Below are 16,523 nucleotides of genomic sequence, written 5' to 3' on the forward strand. Positions count from 1 at the left end.
AGAAATACCAACATACAAGGCACCAAATAACATATATGAATTATCCATAACTTATTTTGCACCATAAATCCAACATGTTACCACCAATTTGGTCAATTCAACAATTTCATCTCAAACAATGCCTTACAAACATTAAACCCCCACTAGAATCGTTAATTCGAATTACAGAAGCTCAACAACATTTTCATATGACACCAATTAACATACAAATCATCAATTCAACAAAAATCTAAGTTTTTAGCTTCCTTTATCTCAATTTTCAGCCGTCAAGATGAAGAAATGAGGAAGAGGAAGAGAAGAAGGAATGTGAGTTCTCCAAAGAACGCCCTATCACTCTGAACTAGATTCAAGCTTATGAAGTTGAATCAGAACACGCAAGAAGGAATAGGGATTCAGGGGAAAAAATCATTCGAACAAGAAAAGGTTTAGGGAAAAGAAGAAAATTCACGAACTTAGAGTACTTCTCTCTCGAATTTGGAGAAATGAGATTACAAGACTTGGTTCTCAACATAAACCTTATATATTTTCCCTTCTTAGGGTCAACTGGACCTTTGGTCAAAAACCGCATAACTTACCCAATTCAACCTTAATACAATATTACATTATAACTAACCGTGAATTTTAGTTCAGTTAGATGAATATTGTACAGGTACTATTATAAATTTTTGTATATCATACTTAATTCTTATATATATATATATATATATATATATAGTCAGTCATTAAAAATCGATCATTAAATAAGGTTGACCAAGTTTCAAAATTAATCGTATAAAGAATTAGTAATATATATAAACGATAATCTGATTTAGTATATACATTTTTTAAACAGTTTTACTTTTAAATATTTAAATAATAAAAAATAATATTAAAATTAATTATCCTTACAACCTGAGACTCAAATTTAAAATTTTAAAATGTGAAAATTAAGTGTAACATCAATTAATTTAATAAATTTTAGTAATTTTTAAATATTTTTATTAAATAAAATATAAAGACATAAAATGGCTCAATTCTACCATTTTTTTATTCTTTTTATTAGTTTTGTATAAAATAATTTACAATAATATTTATTGTGAGATAAAAAAAAGGTAATTTTTAATAAATTTTTTTACACCTGACCAAATTTAGGTACTATCGAGAATTCAACTTTTCTGCAAAGAAAAATCCTGCCGCGCGAAACTTGTCAAAAGAATCTACCTCGAAATTGCCTTTTTTCTATGCCTTTAATCCCTCAGCAGTCAGCATAAAATAAATGAATTCGAGTTGCTCTTATCGAGGAGATGTGCACTTAATTTTGGAGACATGCACTTACAATGTGCTATGAGTTGAAATTTATTCAGACTCATAAATAATAAATAAAAAAATATGGTCATTAATTTTATAAAAAAAATTGATGATTGCTTTGACCAAGATTTCAAAAAAAAAAAGGATTCAAGAAAAAAAAAAATCAATTGGAATCGCCGAACCAACATGGGCTGGAGCATATATGCGTGGAAAGAGGAGATTATAATTACACCAATCTAACTTTTATCAAGTATTATATCGCTTAATAATTTTATATTAATTATGAATTTTGTAAATTTAACTGTTAGATTAAAAGTTCATATCACTTTATATATGTATCAAATTTTACATGTATATAAAGAATGGTTATAATAATATTGGTGTAACTTTTATTAAGTATTACACCGTTCAATAACTCTATATTAAATGTGAATTTTATAAATTCAACCGTTAGATTGAAAGTTCTTTACTTTTAGATCATATATACAAAATTTTATATTAATCCAAGCTGATTTGATATTTCATTCTTATAAACTAAAATCGACGTAATATATTCATTTCAAAATATGTTAAAATATGAACATTTTGATTACCTTCAAGTTTTTGTTCAATTTTAACGAAATTTGATATACACATATAAAGTGACATGAACTTTGAATTCAACAATTGAATATAATATATATATATATATATATATATATATATATATATAATATTTCAATACAAAGATTCAAATCAACATATATCAACATATAAAAACTTTTATTATTATCTATCAATTTGAATTAATGAAATGAAATATCAAATAATTTTTAAATTTTTAAAAAATTTATAGATTATAAGAATTTTTAATTTAAGGATTTAAATTATTGAAATTCAATGTAAAATATAAATTATTAAATAATGTAAGTCTAATTATCTGTCAATTTAAATTAATAAAATGAAGTACCAAATAATTTAAAGAATTGTTATTTTTAGTCTCTATTATTAAATAATCATTTTTAGCTACTTATTTGTTTATTAAAAGGTTAAGTGATCATATTAAGTGTTACCTACAACTTCAATAATATTATGTTAGTGTGTAACACCTTTAAAAGTTTTTTTTGTAGGTTTTTACAATAAAAGTTGTTTATCTACCTTAAAACTTTTGTTATGAATCAATAATAATAATTTTAGATTTTAGAAGGATTGAAATTAAAGAAGAATATTTTACAGAGACTAAAATTAAATTTTACTTATTTTAAAAGATAAAAAATATTTTACGAGGACAAAAAAAAATATACAATTTTAGAAAGATAAGAAAAAAAGAATATATTTTACAGGGATCAAAATCAAAACTTACTCATTTTATAAAGACTAAAAACATCTTTAAAACCTTAAAAATAACTATTTATTATAAAAAGAAAACAAGAAAGAAATTCATGAAGTCTATTTAAATATTTTTCTTAGTTTAGAGAAAAAGAGAATAAGACAAAATTAATTGAGTAAGAATACAAAATTAAATAAGTAGATATACAAAATTGCTCTTCTTTATTATACATATTTTTTATTTATAATATTTGTCTTATTTTATATCTCGTTTTTTCTTCTTTCTTTACACTCTTTACATATCCAAATGTAACATTGTAGGTTGTTTTGTTAATTATTGTGATTTCTTTCAATAATTATATGTTTTGGTGTTTTGAAGTTTGTTGTTGAGAGACTGTAGGAGTTAAGAAACTCTTGATGAATTTTTAAGTGTTTAGAGGGTTTCTCTGGATAGAGTCTCGGTTTGATCTTGAGAGGAAGGTATATAAGGTTTCTTTTAAAACTTGAGCCTCATAAGTTCATTCCTCAAATAAACTTATACAGATAAACTAGAAAGAAGGACTTTGGAACCCTAAATCTTCCTTTCTTCTTTTTAGACCTCTCTAGCTTGTGAGGATTGTTATTGGGTCGTGATTTGAAGCTCTTAGCTGATAATCAAGGTTGTGGTGTGGTAAGAAGCTTGCGATTACTCAGAGCTCGTTCTTGTTGTACTTTTTCTTCTTTGGTGGTCCTCTTTGATTTTGAGGTAAAGAAAGTTAGAATCAATTCATTGTTGATTTGTTTAGTTGTATCCGTGGTATGGATGTTATAGAGTTGCAATTATGTTGTTGAATTGCATGAAATTTGATGGTGAAAGTTAAACTTTGTTGTCTTTGGTTTTTTTCAAAGATAAGAACTTAGGGATCTTGAGTAATTGTTGTTGCATGTGTTATTCCTTGTTGGAAATAAGTTATTGGTGGTGCATATGTATGAATTGGTGCGATGCATGCTTGTATTTTCTGGTTTTCAAGTGATAGTGAGCCATTTCGTGAATCTGCCAAATGCAAAATTCACCATCACATCAAGCGTGACCCAAATCAGGGGTTTCTCTCACTTGTGTCAAACATAGGATTGGTGGCATAGGGTGTGAGGAGAGAGAATAACATTTGACTTGGTTACGTTGGGAGTGGTTTAAATGGTGTCAGACATAAGGAGAGAGAATTGTCTTTGCCTAAAATGGGGTTGGCATGGGCTTTGCTACACCAGGCGTAAGAGTCCAGGGGTTCTCTACCTCATCCACATTGAGTGTGAGTTGAATGGCATTGGGCATGGGCAAGGTTGAGTGCTCCCTATCTTAATGGTGTCGGGCATAGGGTGAATCACGTCAAATGTGGTTTGCTTTGTAAATACTTGTTATTTGATTGATAAATGGTGAACACGAATAAATTAGGTAAATATATTGCATGTTAAGAATGTTTTAGGCATTTTGGCATGATATGTTGGTTGATTGTTGAACTATTAAGGTGTGATGCTGAGAATGCTTTAGGCATTTAGACATGATTTGTTGATTGACTTAGGATTAGAGGAAGTGATGTTTTTAGAAGATGGATATCCCATTGTGAGGATATTGGTGTAGTGCTTTATGAGCCCAATTGTTGAAAATCCTTCTTGAGTTGTTAACTCTCAAAGGGGACAGTTGAGTCTTTTCTAGGACCTTAGTTGTTGTAGTATGTGGGTCAGGTTGAAACATATCGGCTATAAGTGACCAATGTTTATCTGTACATGAGTAAAGTCGAAGCATACATGTATAAAATGACTAATTGAGTAAGGTATAAGGTCAGGGGCTTAGTCCTTAACTGGGTATTAGTAGGGCATAATAATTAAAGGGTAATCGATAGGTTAAACCCACAGGGAGTTTAGTGTTGCAAGTTAATATTGTAGTAGACTCGTATCCAAGTTATTCTACCCAAACAAGAATACTATATTTCCTAGTTTAAGTGACAACATCTGAGAAACCATTTTGCTAGGGATTGATATCCCAATTGGCTATTAATCTAACGATGTGTAAAAAGATCATGATGGTTTAGTTGGGCCAAGCCACTTAGAGTACTCAAATTTGTAGTAAGAGACCTTTGTAGGTGAATGTGTGATGACACATGCAGTTGAGGTGTTATGCATATGATATGTTGCTTTTGGTTATGGTGTGGTTCATATGCTTGGTTGAGGATGTTGTTGAATAATAATGATGTGGTGAAATGTGAATTTTCATACGTTGTTAAGTTGCTTATCTTGCAAGATGTTGAATTCCATGTTGAGGTGATTTGTTGTGGTGCTAAGTTGTAGACCATGGTGTGATCTTGTTGTATGGTTTACATGTTTTTGTTGTTGATATTATAGTTGTTTTACTTATATACTTGTTGTATGATTATTCTTTTTGTACTATAACTTACTCTTGCATGTCTCCTAATGATTGAATTGTGATGATCATATTTGATATAGAAGCAAGACAATGATAGGTTGCAGATGGAGTTTTTGGTGAGGTCATGTTGGTGATGGCAGTGGTGATCCTTACTTTGATGTAGCTTTTGGTAGTTGTTGCTTAACCGACAACTTAAAGTTTTTATTGTTATAGTGTTGGATTACCCCCCCCCCCCTCACACACACGCACATGCATATGCACACACATGCACAATTAGCTATTTTCGTTGCTGGGTAGTTCACACACACATGCGCACGCACACAATTATCTATTTTCGTTGTTGATAGTTCACACACACACAATTAGTTATTTTATTGCTAGTAGTTGATCCATTTAGTATAGTAATCATGGAGAGACGTTACACTAAACAACTTTAAGAAAACCATCACATTTTTTATTTTCTTTCTACTTTTTTCTTTCTTTTGAAAATCAAGCAAAAAATGAAATATTTCCAGAGTTTAATTTTTATATAAATATTTTTATATGATTCAAATTTATTTTAAATATAATTTCAAAATAACTATTCTAAAATTAACAATTTTTAATAATAGAATGAGTTTTAATTAAATAAAGTTTATACTGTCATTATATTTTAGTTACATTTATATTAAATTTTATCATATTTGTCATCTGAATTTTCCTTTTAAAAATAGAAAGAAGCTATATATCACAATTTTTTTTAACAACAATGGGTATTCTCTTTCGAAATCTATTAAATTGGTGGATTTTCAGGAAAATTTACGTGAGATAAATTCTTGTAATTTTTTTATATATCCCATTTTAATAAAAAAAACTGAGAAATATACTATTCCAAACAACAAAAATTGTGAAAAGAAATGGAACCTTATTTTTTTTTTTATTAAGTCCGTTTGTTATATTTTTAAATAATCACTTTTTATATATAAAAAAATATATAACCAGTTCTAAAAGTTTTATTTTCTTAAGAACTTCTAAAACTGATTATTTTTTATGAATAAAAAAAATTTCTTTGGTTGAATTGAAAATTTTCTATATATTTGCTTTTAGCTTTTTACAATAATATATAAAAGAAGAATATAAAATCTGATTAAAATTGAAAAATGTTTTTAATATATTTTCATTTTTAATTTTTTTTAATCATCAACCTCATAAAGGAATTAATAACTATTATCTATACCAATAAAATACATCTACTATTTAATAGCTCATCACTAAAGAACTTAATAGTTAAGCGTGTTTGATTAGAGCAATTTAGATGAGTGACCAAACTTAATTCAACCCTACAAAATTGACTAGTAAGGTGAGAATTGTTCGCGATTTATATACACTTTATTGACCTTATTTCTAGTCGATGTGGGGTCTTCAACACACCCCACATACCAAGGATTGGATATCTTGAGTGTGAAGTTGGCAGAACTAAACTTTATTGACCTTATTTCTAACACTTTTTAAAAAGTTTCTTGAAAAATGTGCGAGTGAAAATAAAACACACTAAAAAGTCATGTGTTGGTTTATAGGGATAATTAATGATTCTAAAGTACTAGGCATTTTAGAAAGGACTATATACGAAAGGTTCTAATTAGTAAAGGGTTCTGATCAATGAAGAATCATATGAAATGTCACCATGTAAAGTGTCGTGGAGTTACTGAGTCGTCAAATCTAATGAGTGTTAGAAAAATCACTCTATTTTATTAAGAAAAATACTAAGTAAAAAAATTAAAGAATTTAATATTGAATAAACAAATAGATTGGTTAAATTACATTTTTGTCTGTCTATAATATCAAATTCACGATTTTGGTACCTAATTTTAATTTCTTAATTTTATAAAATCCAAAATTTTAATCCATTCATTACATGATCATCTTTTAATCATTAAAATTATAATATTTGTGGTGACTCGTGACCTAATATTAAATAGATGACACGATAATTAATATTTAATAATATTTAGATTAAGTTATACCTTTAGTTCTCATTTTCATCCCATTTTATCACTTTTATGAGATAAAAATGAAAATTAAAGGTGAAATTGGACATGAACATTATCAACTTCTATATATTAATTTATACAAGTTTGTTTTTAAGGACCATTTTTCAATGAGAGTGTTTTGAAAAACTTTTTTAACTTCATATCTAATTCAATATTTTATTTATGATATTGATTTATAAATTAAATTAAATATTTTAAAATAAATTATCAATAATTAAAATAATATATTCATTTATCATAAAGGTAAACTATAATGTACATACTAAAATACTATTTTTTAAATGAAAAATACATACATTTAATATTTAAGGAAAATAAAAATAACAGTTTTAAAGGAAAAAAATATATTAAAAAATTCTTCTAGAAATTTATCTATTTATTAAGAAATTACTAAATGAAAAATTAAATGCATTTAAAAAAATTAAATACAAAAGTATATTAAAAAAATCTTTCAGAAATCTCTCTGTTTTATTAAGAAATTTCTATATGAAAAATTAAATACATTTAATATTTAAGAAAAATAAAAACGTAAGAGACTTACATACAGAAGTATATTAACAAATTCTTCTAGAAATCCCTTTATTTTATTAAGAAAATACAAAATAAAAAACTAAATATATTTGATGTTTAGGAGAACTTTCTTATATGAGTAGGGATGACAAAAATACCCGTACCTGCGAGTAAAATCTGCTATGGATAATAAATGGATAGATTAATTGGGTACCTGCGAATAATGGAGACGAATAATTTTTTACCCGTTTATAAACGGGGAGGGGGCGGGTATGATGATATTCATACTCGTGGATACCTGTTTAATAATAATTCTTAAATATCCTAATTATCCTTGTACCACATAACCCTAAAACTATACTTTCTCATCTTATTTTCTTACAAAAATGAGGTTGATGAAGTTATCAACATGTGTTAAGCATGTTATAAAATTATGTTGGATGTAATTTGATTAACTTTTTAGCTTTGATTAGACCAATAAAATTTATGTATTTTAAGTTATTTACTTTCATTTGGAATTTAAGAATGAATTATTGTAGCTTTGTGATGAGACTTTAACTTACTTGTGAGATTGATGTATTTTAAGTTATTGATTATCTTGCATTTTTATTATTATTTCAACAAAATTAACGCTAAATACAAGTTTAAAATTAACATTAAATTTTTGTTTTTAATATTTCAATGACATTAAATATAAACTTAAAATTATTTGTAATATAATTTTTTAATTTCTTAAAAAATTTATAAATATTCATGGATATTCATGAATATCTGTGGGTATTCAAGAAATTTATAGATACTCACTTAATATATACCCGAGCAGATATGGAGTGGATATGAAGCCAATTTTCATCTAGCGAGACAGAGGCACGAGCAGGTTTACTATTACCCGCTCCTGGAACCCCATTGTCATCCCTATACATGAGGATGTCTCCATCATGATTTAAGAGTATCATAAATTTTGAGAATCATAATGTTTAGTATTAATTAGAATCTATTTGGATAATTAAAAATATTTATAAATATTAATAATTAAAAAAATTACTGTATTAAATAAATAAATAAATATAAGGTGACGTTTTTATTGCATTTAATTTTATTTTAAACCTAGAAACAGTTCTCCCTTTCATAAAAATAATTACTAAAAAAATCAAACATCAGACTAATACTTTTAATTTGCAATTTCTAAAAGAAAAAATTAAAAAAATTTACGTGTTCCAAAAAGTCTCTCAAAGAATATAACAAAACAAAAGGAGATAAAAGACATAAATATATTAGAAATTTCTTCTAGAAATCTGTCTATTTAATGAAAAAAAAAAAACTAAAAGCATTTAGTATTTTATAAATGAAAAAATTAATATAGTATTGTGTGATTTTGGAAATGGCCGAACTATTTTACAAAACAATTAATGTATGAATACTTGTAATTCCGCTTGCCCATCACGGAAGAAGATGCTTGCCCTTTAAGCAATGACTACTACCTAGTTGCCTCCATATAATGAGTCAAGTGTGAACACTTTCCACAGAACCAACCTTCAAACTCACAATCTATTCATCTATAGGGAGATCCCGCAATCTCCTTTTCAAAACCTCCCCAAAGTATCAATTCATTTGTATCTATATTCTTTTCTCTTCCTCTCTTCATTCTCAACAAGGTACAATAAATCTCTCCCGTCTTCTTCGCTCTTCCTGTCTTTCCATACACAGCTTTGTTCATAATTCGTATTGCTGCTACTCGTTTCCACAGAGTTGCCATCATACTATCATTTAAGTTTTTCAACTGGTGTGTGTTTAAGTTAGTTATCATCTGGTGTGAAACTTTGACTTTTGAGAAATGAGAAGTGAGTGAACCACTTTTTCTTTCTTCTGCTCCGTCATCTTTAATACATTTCCGCGTTAAAGCTAAAGAGAGTGATGAGTCATAACATTTTTATTTTATATTTTTTGCGGTGTGGTAGCTGACAAAGTGAAACTAGTTTGCCATCTTTTTTTTTTTTTTTTTCTTGTCTGGATCCGCGAATTCAAGCGCGTGTTCCTTCTTGTTTCTGCAATCTCCACCGTCTCCATGTTTGCGTAGAAAGTTTTGTTCCGGTTATTAACACAGCACTTTCATCGTGTTTATATTTGTTGCTCTTGTCAACGAATCTCACTTTGGAAGGCATAGGTTGCAGCTGAATGCTTTTCAATCTTTCAGTATCGAATCTGCTCTGTTTGTTGCTTCACGTTTCCGAGTCCTTCATGTTTTCATGCGGTCATACGTTTGGTGAATCCATAATATGCTAATTGACTCCCACAATTTGATTTGCTTCCAAACAACTCGCACGGATTCTTCGTTTGTAGTGTAGTGTGTTTTTTAGTTTTTTTTTTTTTTAACAAATAATAATAATAATAATAATAAGTTTAGCTTCTGCGATGCTTTGAGGTGTTAGTGTTTTTCAAATTGTAAATTGCTTTTTATTTTTAATTTTGAATAGTTGGAGCGTAGAAGGCAGTGATCTGACATGGCTGGGGAGAATGGGGAGGAGAAAAAACATGATGACGCAAACGCGTCAGAGAATGGTGCAGGAAGCAGCACGAGCGGGGAAAGGGTCGAAAAGAGCAAAGAAAAGGAAAAACAAGAGACAGTTCCATTTCACAAGCTGTTCGTTTTTGCAGACACCACTGACATTCTCTTGATGGCTGTTGGCATCATTGGTGCCATTGGAAACGGATTGGGTTTGCCTATCATGACACTGCTGTTCGGTCAACTGATCAATGGCTTCGGCAGTAACCAGCAAAACGACGTGGTGGGAGTAGTATCCAAGGTAAAACCATGGCACTATAACTAATCATAACGAACGCGTCATGCTTGGTTACTGAGATTTTTGTTCATTTACTAAAGGACAAAACTTACACAGTAACATGTTTTTTTTGGAATTTCATCTTGCTAATATATTTTGATCCTTAATTTCAAATTTTATTGTGTGGATTATTTTTATTGATATGAAGCTCCAATTCTGATTGAATAGAATGTTCAAATATAAGTTTTGAAGCCTTGTTAGAAGTTACAATAATCTTCTTTGGTTGTGTGATTGATGGAACTGCAGATTTCTCTTAAATTTGTATACTTGGCAATAGGATCTGGGGTGGCAGCATTTCTCCGTAAGTATATTTTATAATTAAGATCACTTTAGTTTGTGGAACCATTCGAGTTTTCTTGACAATGAATTTGAGAGAACCGTTTCTTTTTTTCACAGAGGTGTCTTGTTGGATGGTCACGGGGGAGAGGCAGGCTGCACGGATAAGGGGATTGTATTTGAAAACTATTCTAAGACAAGATATTGCTTTCTTTGATAAGGAAACAAACACTGGAGAGGTGGTAGGGAGGATGTCAGGTGACACTGTTCTCATACAAGATGCCATGGGAGAGAAGGTATGACATGCTGCAAAATGCAAGAGTTAAATTTTGTAGGCTTTAATGAAAATTAGGGGCACAGAGCCACTTTGAGTATGTTGAACATTTGCTTTTTTCAACAGGTTGGGAAGTTTATACAGCTAATAGCAACATTCTTTGGGGGATTTGTGATAGCATTTATCAGAGGGTGGCTTCTTACTCTTGTCATGTTGTCTACTCTTCCACTTCTTGCGTTGTCAGGTGCTGCTCTGGCTGTCATCATAGGCAGGATGGCTTCTCGAGGTCAAACAGCTTATGCAAAAGCTGCACATGTGGTTGAACAGACAATTGGCTCAATAAGAACCGTATGTTGTTTGTTCAAACCTAAGTAGATATCTGTGAAATCCTATAATTTCTGATTGAGTGTGTTTATTTCTTGCAGTGCCATGATAATCATATTATTTTTCCTGTGTATATTTCCAGGTTGTATCTTTTACTGGGGAAAAGCAAGCAGTATCTAGTTATAGCGAATTTCTGTTAGATGCTTACAAATCAGGGGTTCAAGAAGGTACCATTGCCGGAGTGGGTCTAGGCACAGTTATGTTTATTATTTTCGGTGGTTATGCTTTGGCTGTATGGTTTGGCGCAAAGATGATAATGGAAAAAGGATATAACGGGGGCACAGTGATTAATGTGATTATTGCCGTGCTAACTGCCTCAATGTAAGTATCATTTTTATTTTAACGTATTTCAGCTGCTAAGGAAGTTTGACAGTTCATTGCTTTTTGGTCAAAATCCAACGTGATATTATTTTTTCGTATCTTAGGTCTCTTGGACAGGCATCCCCTAGTATGAGTGCCTTTGCTGCAGGTCAGGCCGCAGCTTACAAAATGTTTCAGACAATTAAAAGGAAGCCAGAGATAGATTCTTTTGATCCAAGTGGAAAAACATTAGAGGATATTCAAGGCGAAATAGAGTTAAGGGATGTATATTTCAGTTATCCAGCCAGACCTGAGGAGCTGATATTTGATGGATTCTCTCTTCATATACCTAGTGGTACAACTGCAGCATTGGTTGGACAAAGTGGAAGCGGAAAGTCTACGGTTATCAGCTTGTTAGAAAGATTCTATGATCCACAGGCAGGTGAAGTTCTTATTGATGGCATGAACCTGAAAGAATTGCAGCTTAGGTGGATCAGAGGTAAAATTGGCCTTGTCAGCCAGGAGCCAGTGTTGTTTGCATCTAGCATTAAGGATAACATTGCATATGGAAAGGAGGGAGCAACAATTGAAGAGATAAGATCTGCATCTGAACTTGCAAATGCTGCTAAATTCATTGATAAACTTCCACAGGTTCTATGTTCTATAGCCAGAATACTTCAATTCCAAGGCTATTTCTTGATTCGTAACCTTGGAACTTGTTCAAGTAATATTGAGATTTTTACCTCTGCATGCAGGGATTGAACACAATGGTTGGTGAGCATGGAACTCAGTTGTCTGGTGGCCAGAAGCAACGCATTGCGATTGCAAGAGCAATCTTGAAAAATCCGAGAATTCTACTTCTAGATGAAGCTACAAGTGCTCTTGACGCAGAGTCTGAGAGGATAGTGCAAGAGGCTCTAGACAGGATCATGGTCAACAGAACTACTGTTGTAGTGGCACATCGCTTGAGCACAGTGAGGAATGCTGATATGATTGCTGTCATTCATAGAGGGAAGATGGTTGAGAAAGGTACCATACAAGTTCATTGAAAACGCGTCTTTTCAATTTCCATTGATTCAATTGTCGATCATTTAGAGATGATTAACTCTTTGATTCTGATACAATTCATGCATACAAACTCATCACAATTTTGTTTGCATATATCTTACTAAAAACATTGCGTGTTTATTGATCAGGAACACACTCTGAATTACTCAAGGATCCTGAGGGAGCTTACTCTCAACTTATACGCCTACAAGAAATAAACAAGGAGTCAGAAGAAAATGCAGACAATAGCAGGAAGAGTGAATTATCTGTAGAATCCTTTAGACAATCAAGTCAAAGGAGGTCACTTCGAAGATCTATTAGTAGGGGCTCATCCTTAGGGAATAGTAGCCACCACTCATTTTCAGTTTCCTTTGGTTTACCCACAGGAATTAAAGTTCCTGATCCTGAAAATGAAGACTCACAACCCAAAGAAGAAGCACCAGAGGTTCCACTCAGCCGCCTTGCTTCCCTCAACAAGCCAGAGATTCCAGTTCTTCTGCTTGGATGTGTAGCAGCCATAGCAAATGGTGTTATACTTCCAATATTTGGAGTGCTGATTTCCAGTGTCATTAAGACATTTTATGAACCATTTGATGAGCTGAAAAAGGACTCCAAGTTTTGGGCAGTGATGTTTATGACCCTTGGTATTGCATCATTTCTGATAATTCCAGCACGAGGATACTTTTTTTCTGTGGCAGGATGCAAGTTGATCCAACGAATCAGGCTAATGTGTTTTCAGAAGGTTGTCAGCATGGAGGTTGGTTGGTTTGATGAGCCTGAAAACTCAAGTGGTGCCATTGGTGCTAGGCTCTCAGCAGATGCTGCTTCTGTGCGTGCCCTTGTTGGTGATGCGCTGGGACTAATGGTTCAAAATTTAGCATCTGCTTTGGCGGGTTTGATTATTGCTTTTGTTGCATCTTGGCAGCTGGCATTTATTATTCTTGTATTGATTCCCCTGATTGGACTAAATGGGTATGTTCAAATGAAATTCATGAAGGGATTTAGTGCAGATGCAAAGGTTAGTTTTATTTTTCATTTGCTATAGAAAGTTATGAGTAACTAACTACATTATTCAGACTATGTGACAAATTCTCAATATATTAATGGATGTTTGTTTCTGCAGATGATGTACGAGGAAGCAAGCCAAGTTGCTAATGATGCAGTTGGAAGCATAAGAACAGTTGCTTCATTCTGTGCTGAAGACAAGGTTATGGAACTATACGGGAAGAAATGTGAGGGTCCCATGAAGACAGGAATACGACAAGGGTTGGTCAGCGGATCTGGATTTGGGATTTCATTTTTCTTACTGTTTTGTGTTTATGCAACCAGTTTCTACGCTGGAGCTAGACTTGTGGACGCTGGGAAGACAAAATTCTCAGATGTTTTCCGGGTACCTACTCTTTCATACTTGTAACATTCAATATAGACTTTTGAGAGTGTTACATTTCAACATTATGTTTTTTTAATTCTTGAAAGTAATGTTGTTTTCATGCTTTGCAGGTTTTCTTTGCATTAACTATGGCAACTATTGGAATTTCCCAATCAAGCTCCTTTGCTCCTGATTCAAGAAAGGTCAAGTTAGCTACCGCTTCCATATTTGGAATAATTGATAAGAAGTCAAAGATAGATCCTAGTGATGAGTCTGGCACCACCCTGGATAGCGTTAAGGGAGAAATAGAGCTTCGTCATGTGAGCTTCAAGTATCCATCTAGGCCTGATATACAGATTTTTCGAGACCTCAGCTTGACTATCCATTCCGGCAAGGTAGAGTTTGAAGTTTTATATTTTAATTCCATTTCATTTCAAAAGGTATAGCTGAAATTCATGTATGTAGCATAGCAACTAATTGTCACAATCAAAATTGTTGTTCCAGACAGTGGCTCTTGTTGGTGAAAGTGGAAGCGGAAAATCCACAGTGATTGCCTTGTTGCAAAGATTTTATGATCCTGAATCAGGGCAAATCACACTTGATGGGGTAGAAATTCGGGAGTTACAACTCAAGTGGTTAAGGCAGCAAATGGGTCTTGTAAGCCAAGAGCCAGTATTGTTCAATGAAACTATACGTGCCAATATTGCCTATGGAAAAGGTGGCAATGCTACTGAAGCAGAAATCACAGCAGCAGCAGAATTGGCCAATGCCCATAAATTCATTAGTGGCTTACAGAAGGTAAAAACAAAAATATTCAATTAAAAAAAAACTGGCCGACATAATGTTTTCTCTCTTTATTTTTTGATGTCTTTGCAACATTTTCATGTAGACTTGTGTGTTATTGGGTGAATTGTTCTTATTGGCAAATGTGTTTGACTTCATGGTTTTTATTTGATAGGGTTATGACACTATAGTGGGCGAGAGAGGAACCCAATTGTCTGGTGGGCAGAAGCAACGGATAGCAATTGCTCGTGCCATAATTAAAAGTCCAAAGATATTGCTACTAGATGAGGCTACAAGTGCATTAGATGCCGAGTCAGAAAGAGTTGTTCAAGATGCATTAGACAAAGTCATGGTGAACAGGACCACTGTGATTGTGGCACATCGTTTATCTACAATAAAAAATGCAGATGTGATTGCTGTTGTGAAAAATGGAGTTATAGTGGAGAAGGGGAAGCATGACACACTCATTAACGTCAGTGGTGGATTTTATGCTTCCTTAGTCCAACTTCACACAAGTGCTTCAACAGTATGAGTTTTATCTCTTCGTCAAATTCCATTCTCTCTTTTTTTCTTTATTCTATATTTTTTAGAAGTTCTCAACAGAAAGATCAATGCAAGTAAGAAAATTGATTCATGTTATCATCAATGTAATATTGTCAATCACAACGGAAAACCAAAAATATGTGAAAGATGGAATTACCTGCAATAGTTTGTTGGCAATAATAGCAAGATTTTACCATGGAATTGTTTCACTTGCACGTGTTTCTAACTTTCTTACATATGTATGGGCCTACAGATTTCAGTGGTAGTAGTTTTCGGATTTATTCGTACTAATTTTTGCTTTTTATCATATAATTGGTTGGCGTTGGTCCTACTACTTTTTTTTTTTTTTAATATATACTCAGTGCTTAGATGTTGTCACTTGTATTAAGTGAGAAAAAGAAATTTGGAAAAGAGGATGATGCGTAGCTAACAGTGCTAGTAATTATTTGTTATATTATAATATTATCTCAGTTGGAAGCATCACATAAATTTCTGTATAAATTCTTGTGTATCAATAAGCTAACTACACAAGTCAATTGGAAGGATATATTGTTTAAAGATTACATCCTTATTATTGGGAAAAAATATATCATATTATTAGGGAAAAATACATTATTATTTTTGAAAAAGTCTATATTTTATGTGTGTACATAAGTTAAATTCAATGGGGGCGATTTGACACCCCCAAATCAAATGGACTTTCCACTAATAACTTTGACATCTATGGTTCTTTCTAATTTCAATTTTGCTGGTGACATTTTACTCTCTCTAATAAGACATTTTATTATAGTTTAATTACAATTCATATTATCAAATAGTATAATTAATAGATAGTTGAATTCTTCAAAAAAAAATTTAAATTTCTGATTGTGCCCTACAAAAAAGACTTTTTCTATACCTTCAAACTAGTACCGTATTCGGATAATTTTCATTATTTAATTTTTAATTGTCCAATTTTAATCCTTTGAAATAGATAATTTTAGTTTATTTATTAATTCAATCTCTAATATTTAATTGAAATTATTAATATAATAGAAGAGTACTGACATGAAATTGGAATGTCATTGAAGATGTTACCTACCTGATGTGATTTTAATCTTTATAACTTTTAAACTTTCACTATTTATAAAATAAATATTTATATATTAAATTTCAATGAATATTTTGAATGAAA

The 16,523-nt window shown here is 31.4% G+C and overlaps 1 protein-coding gene across 1 annotated transcript; it reads left to right on the forward strand.

Moving 5' to 3' along the window:
* The first annotated feature begins 8,983 nt into the window (after window positions 1-8,983).
* Window positions 8,984-15,550, forward strand: LOC109807878 (ABC transporter B family member 4). The gene is made up of 13 exons (XM_020370569.3): window positions 8,984-9,188; window positions 10,008-10,337; window positions 10,620-10,674; window positions 10,770-10,945; window positions 11,050-11,271; window positions 11,390-11,628; window positions 11,733-12,258; window positions 12,363-12,636; window positions 12,804-13,672; window positions 13,778-14,044; window positions 14,155-14,418; window positions 14,528-14,821; window positions 14,982-15,550. Exons 2-13 carry the CDS (start codon window positions 10,035-10,037, stop codon window positions 15,336-15,338), a joined length of 3,846 nt encoding a protein of 1,281 aa, XP_020226158.2. The 5' UTR covers window positions 8,984-9,188; window positions 10,008-10,034; the 3' UTR covers window positions 15,339-15,550.
* The last annotated feature ends 973 nt before the right edge of the window (window positions 15,551-16,523 follow it).

This window comes from Cajanus cajan, chromosome 7, assembly GCF_000230855.2.
Source record: "Cajanus cajan strain Asha chromosome 7, NIPB_CcT2T_4, whole genome shotgun sequence".
NCBI lineage: Eukaryota > Viridiplantae > Streptophyta > Magnoliopsida > Fabales > Fabaceae > Cajanus > Cajanus cajan.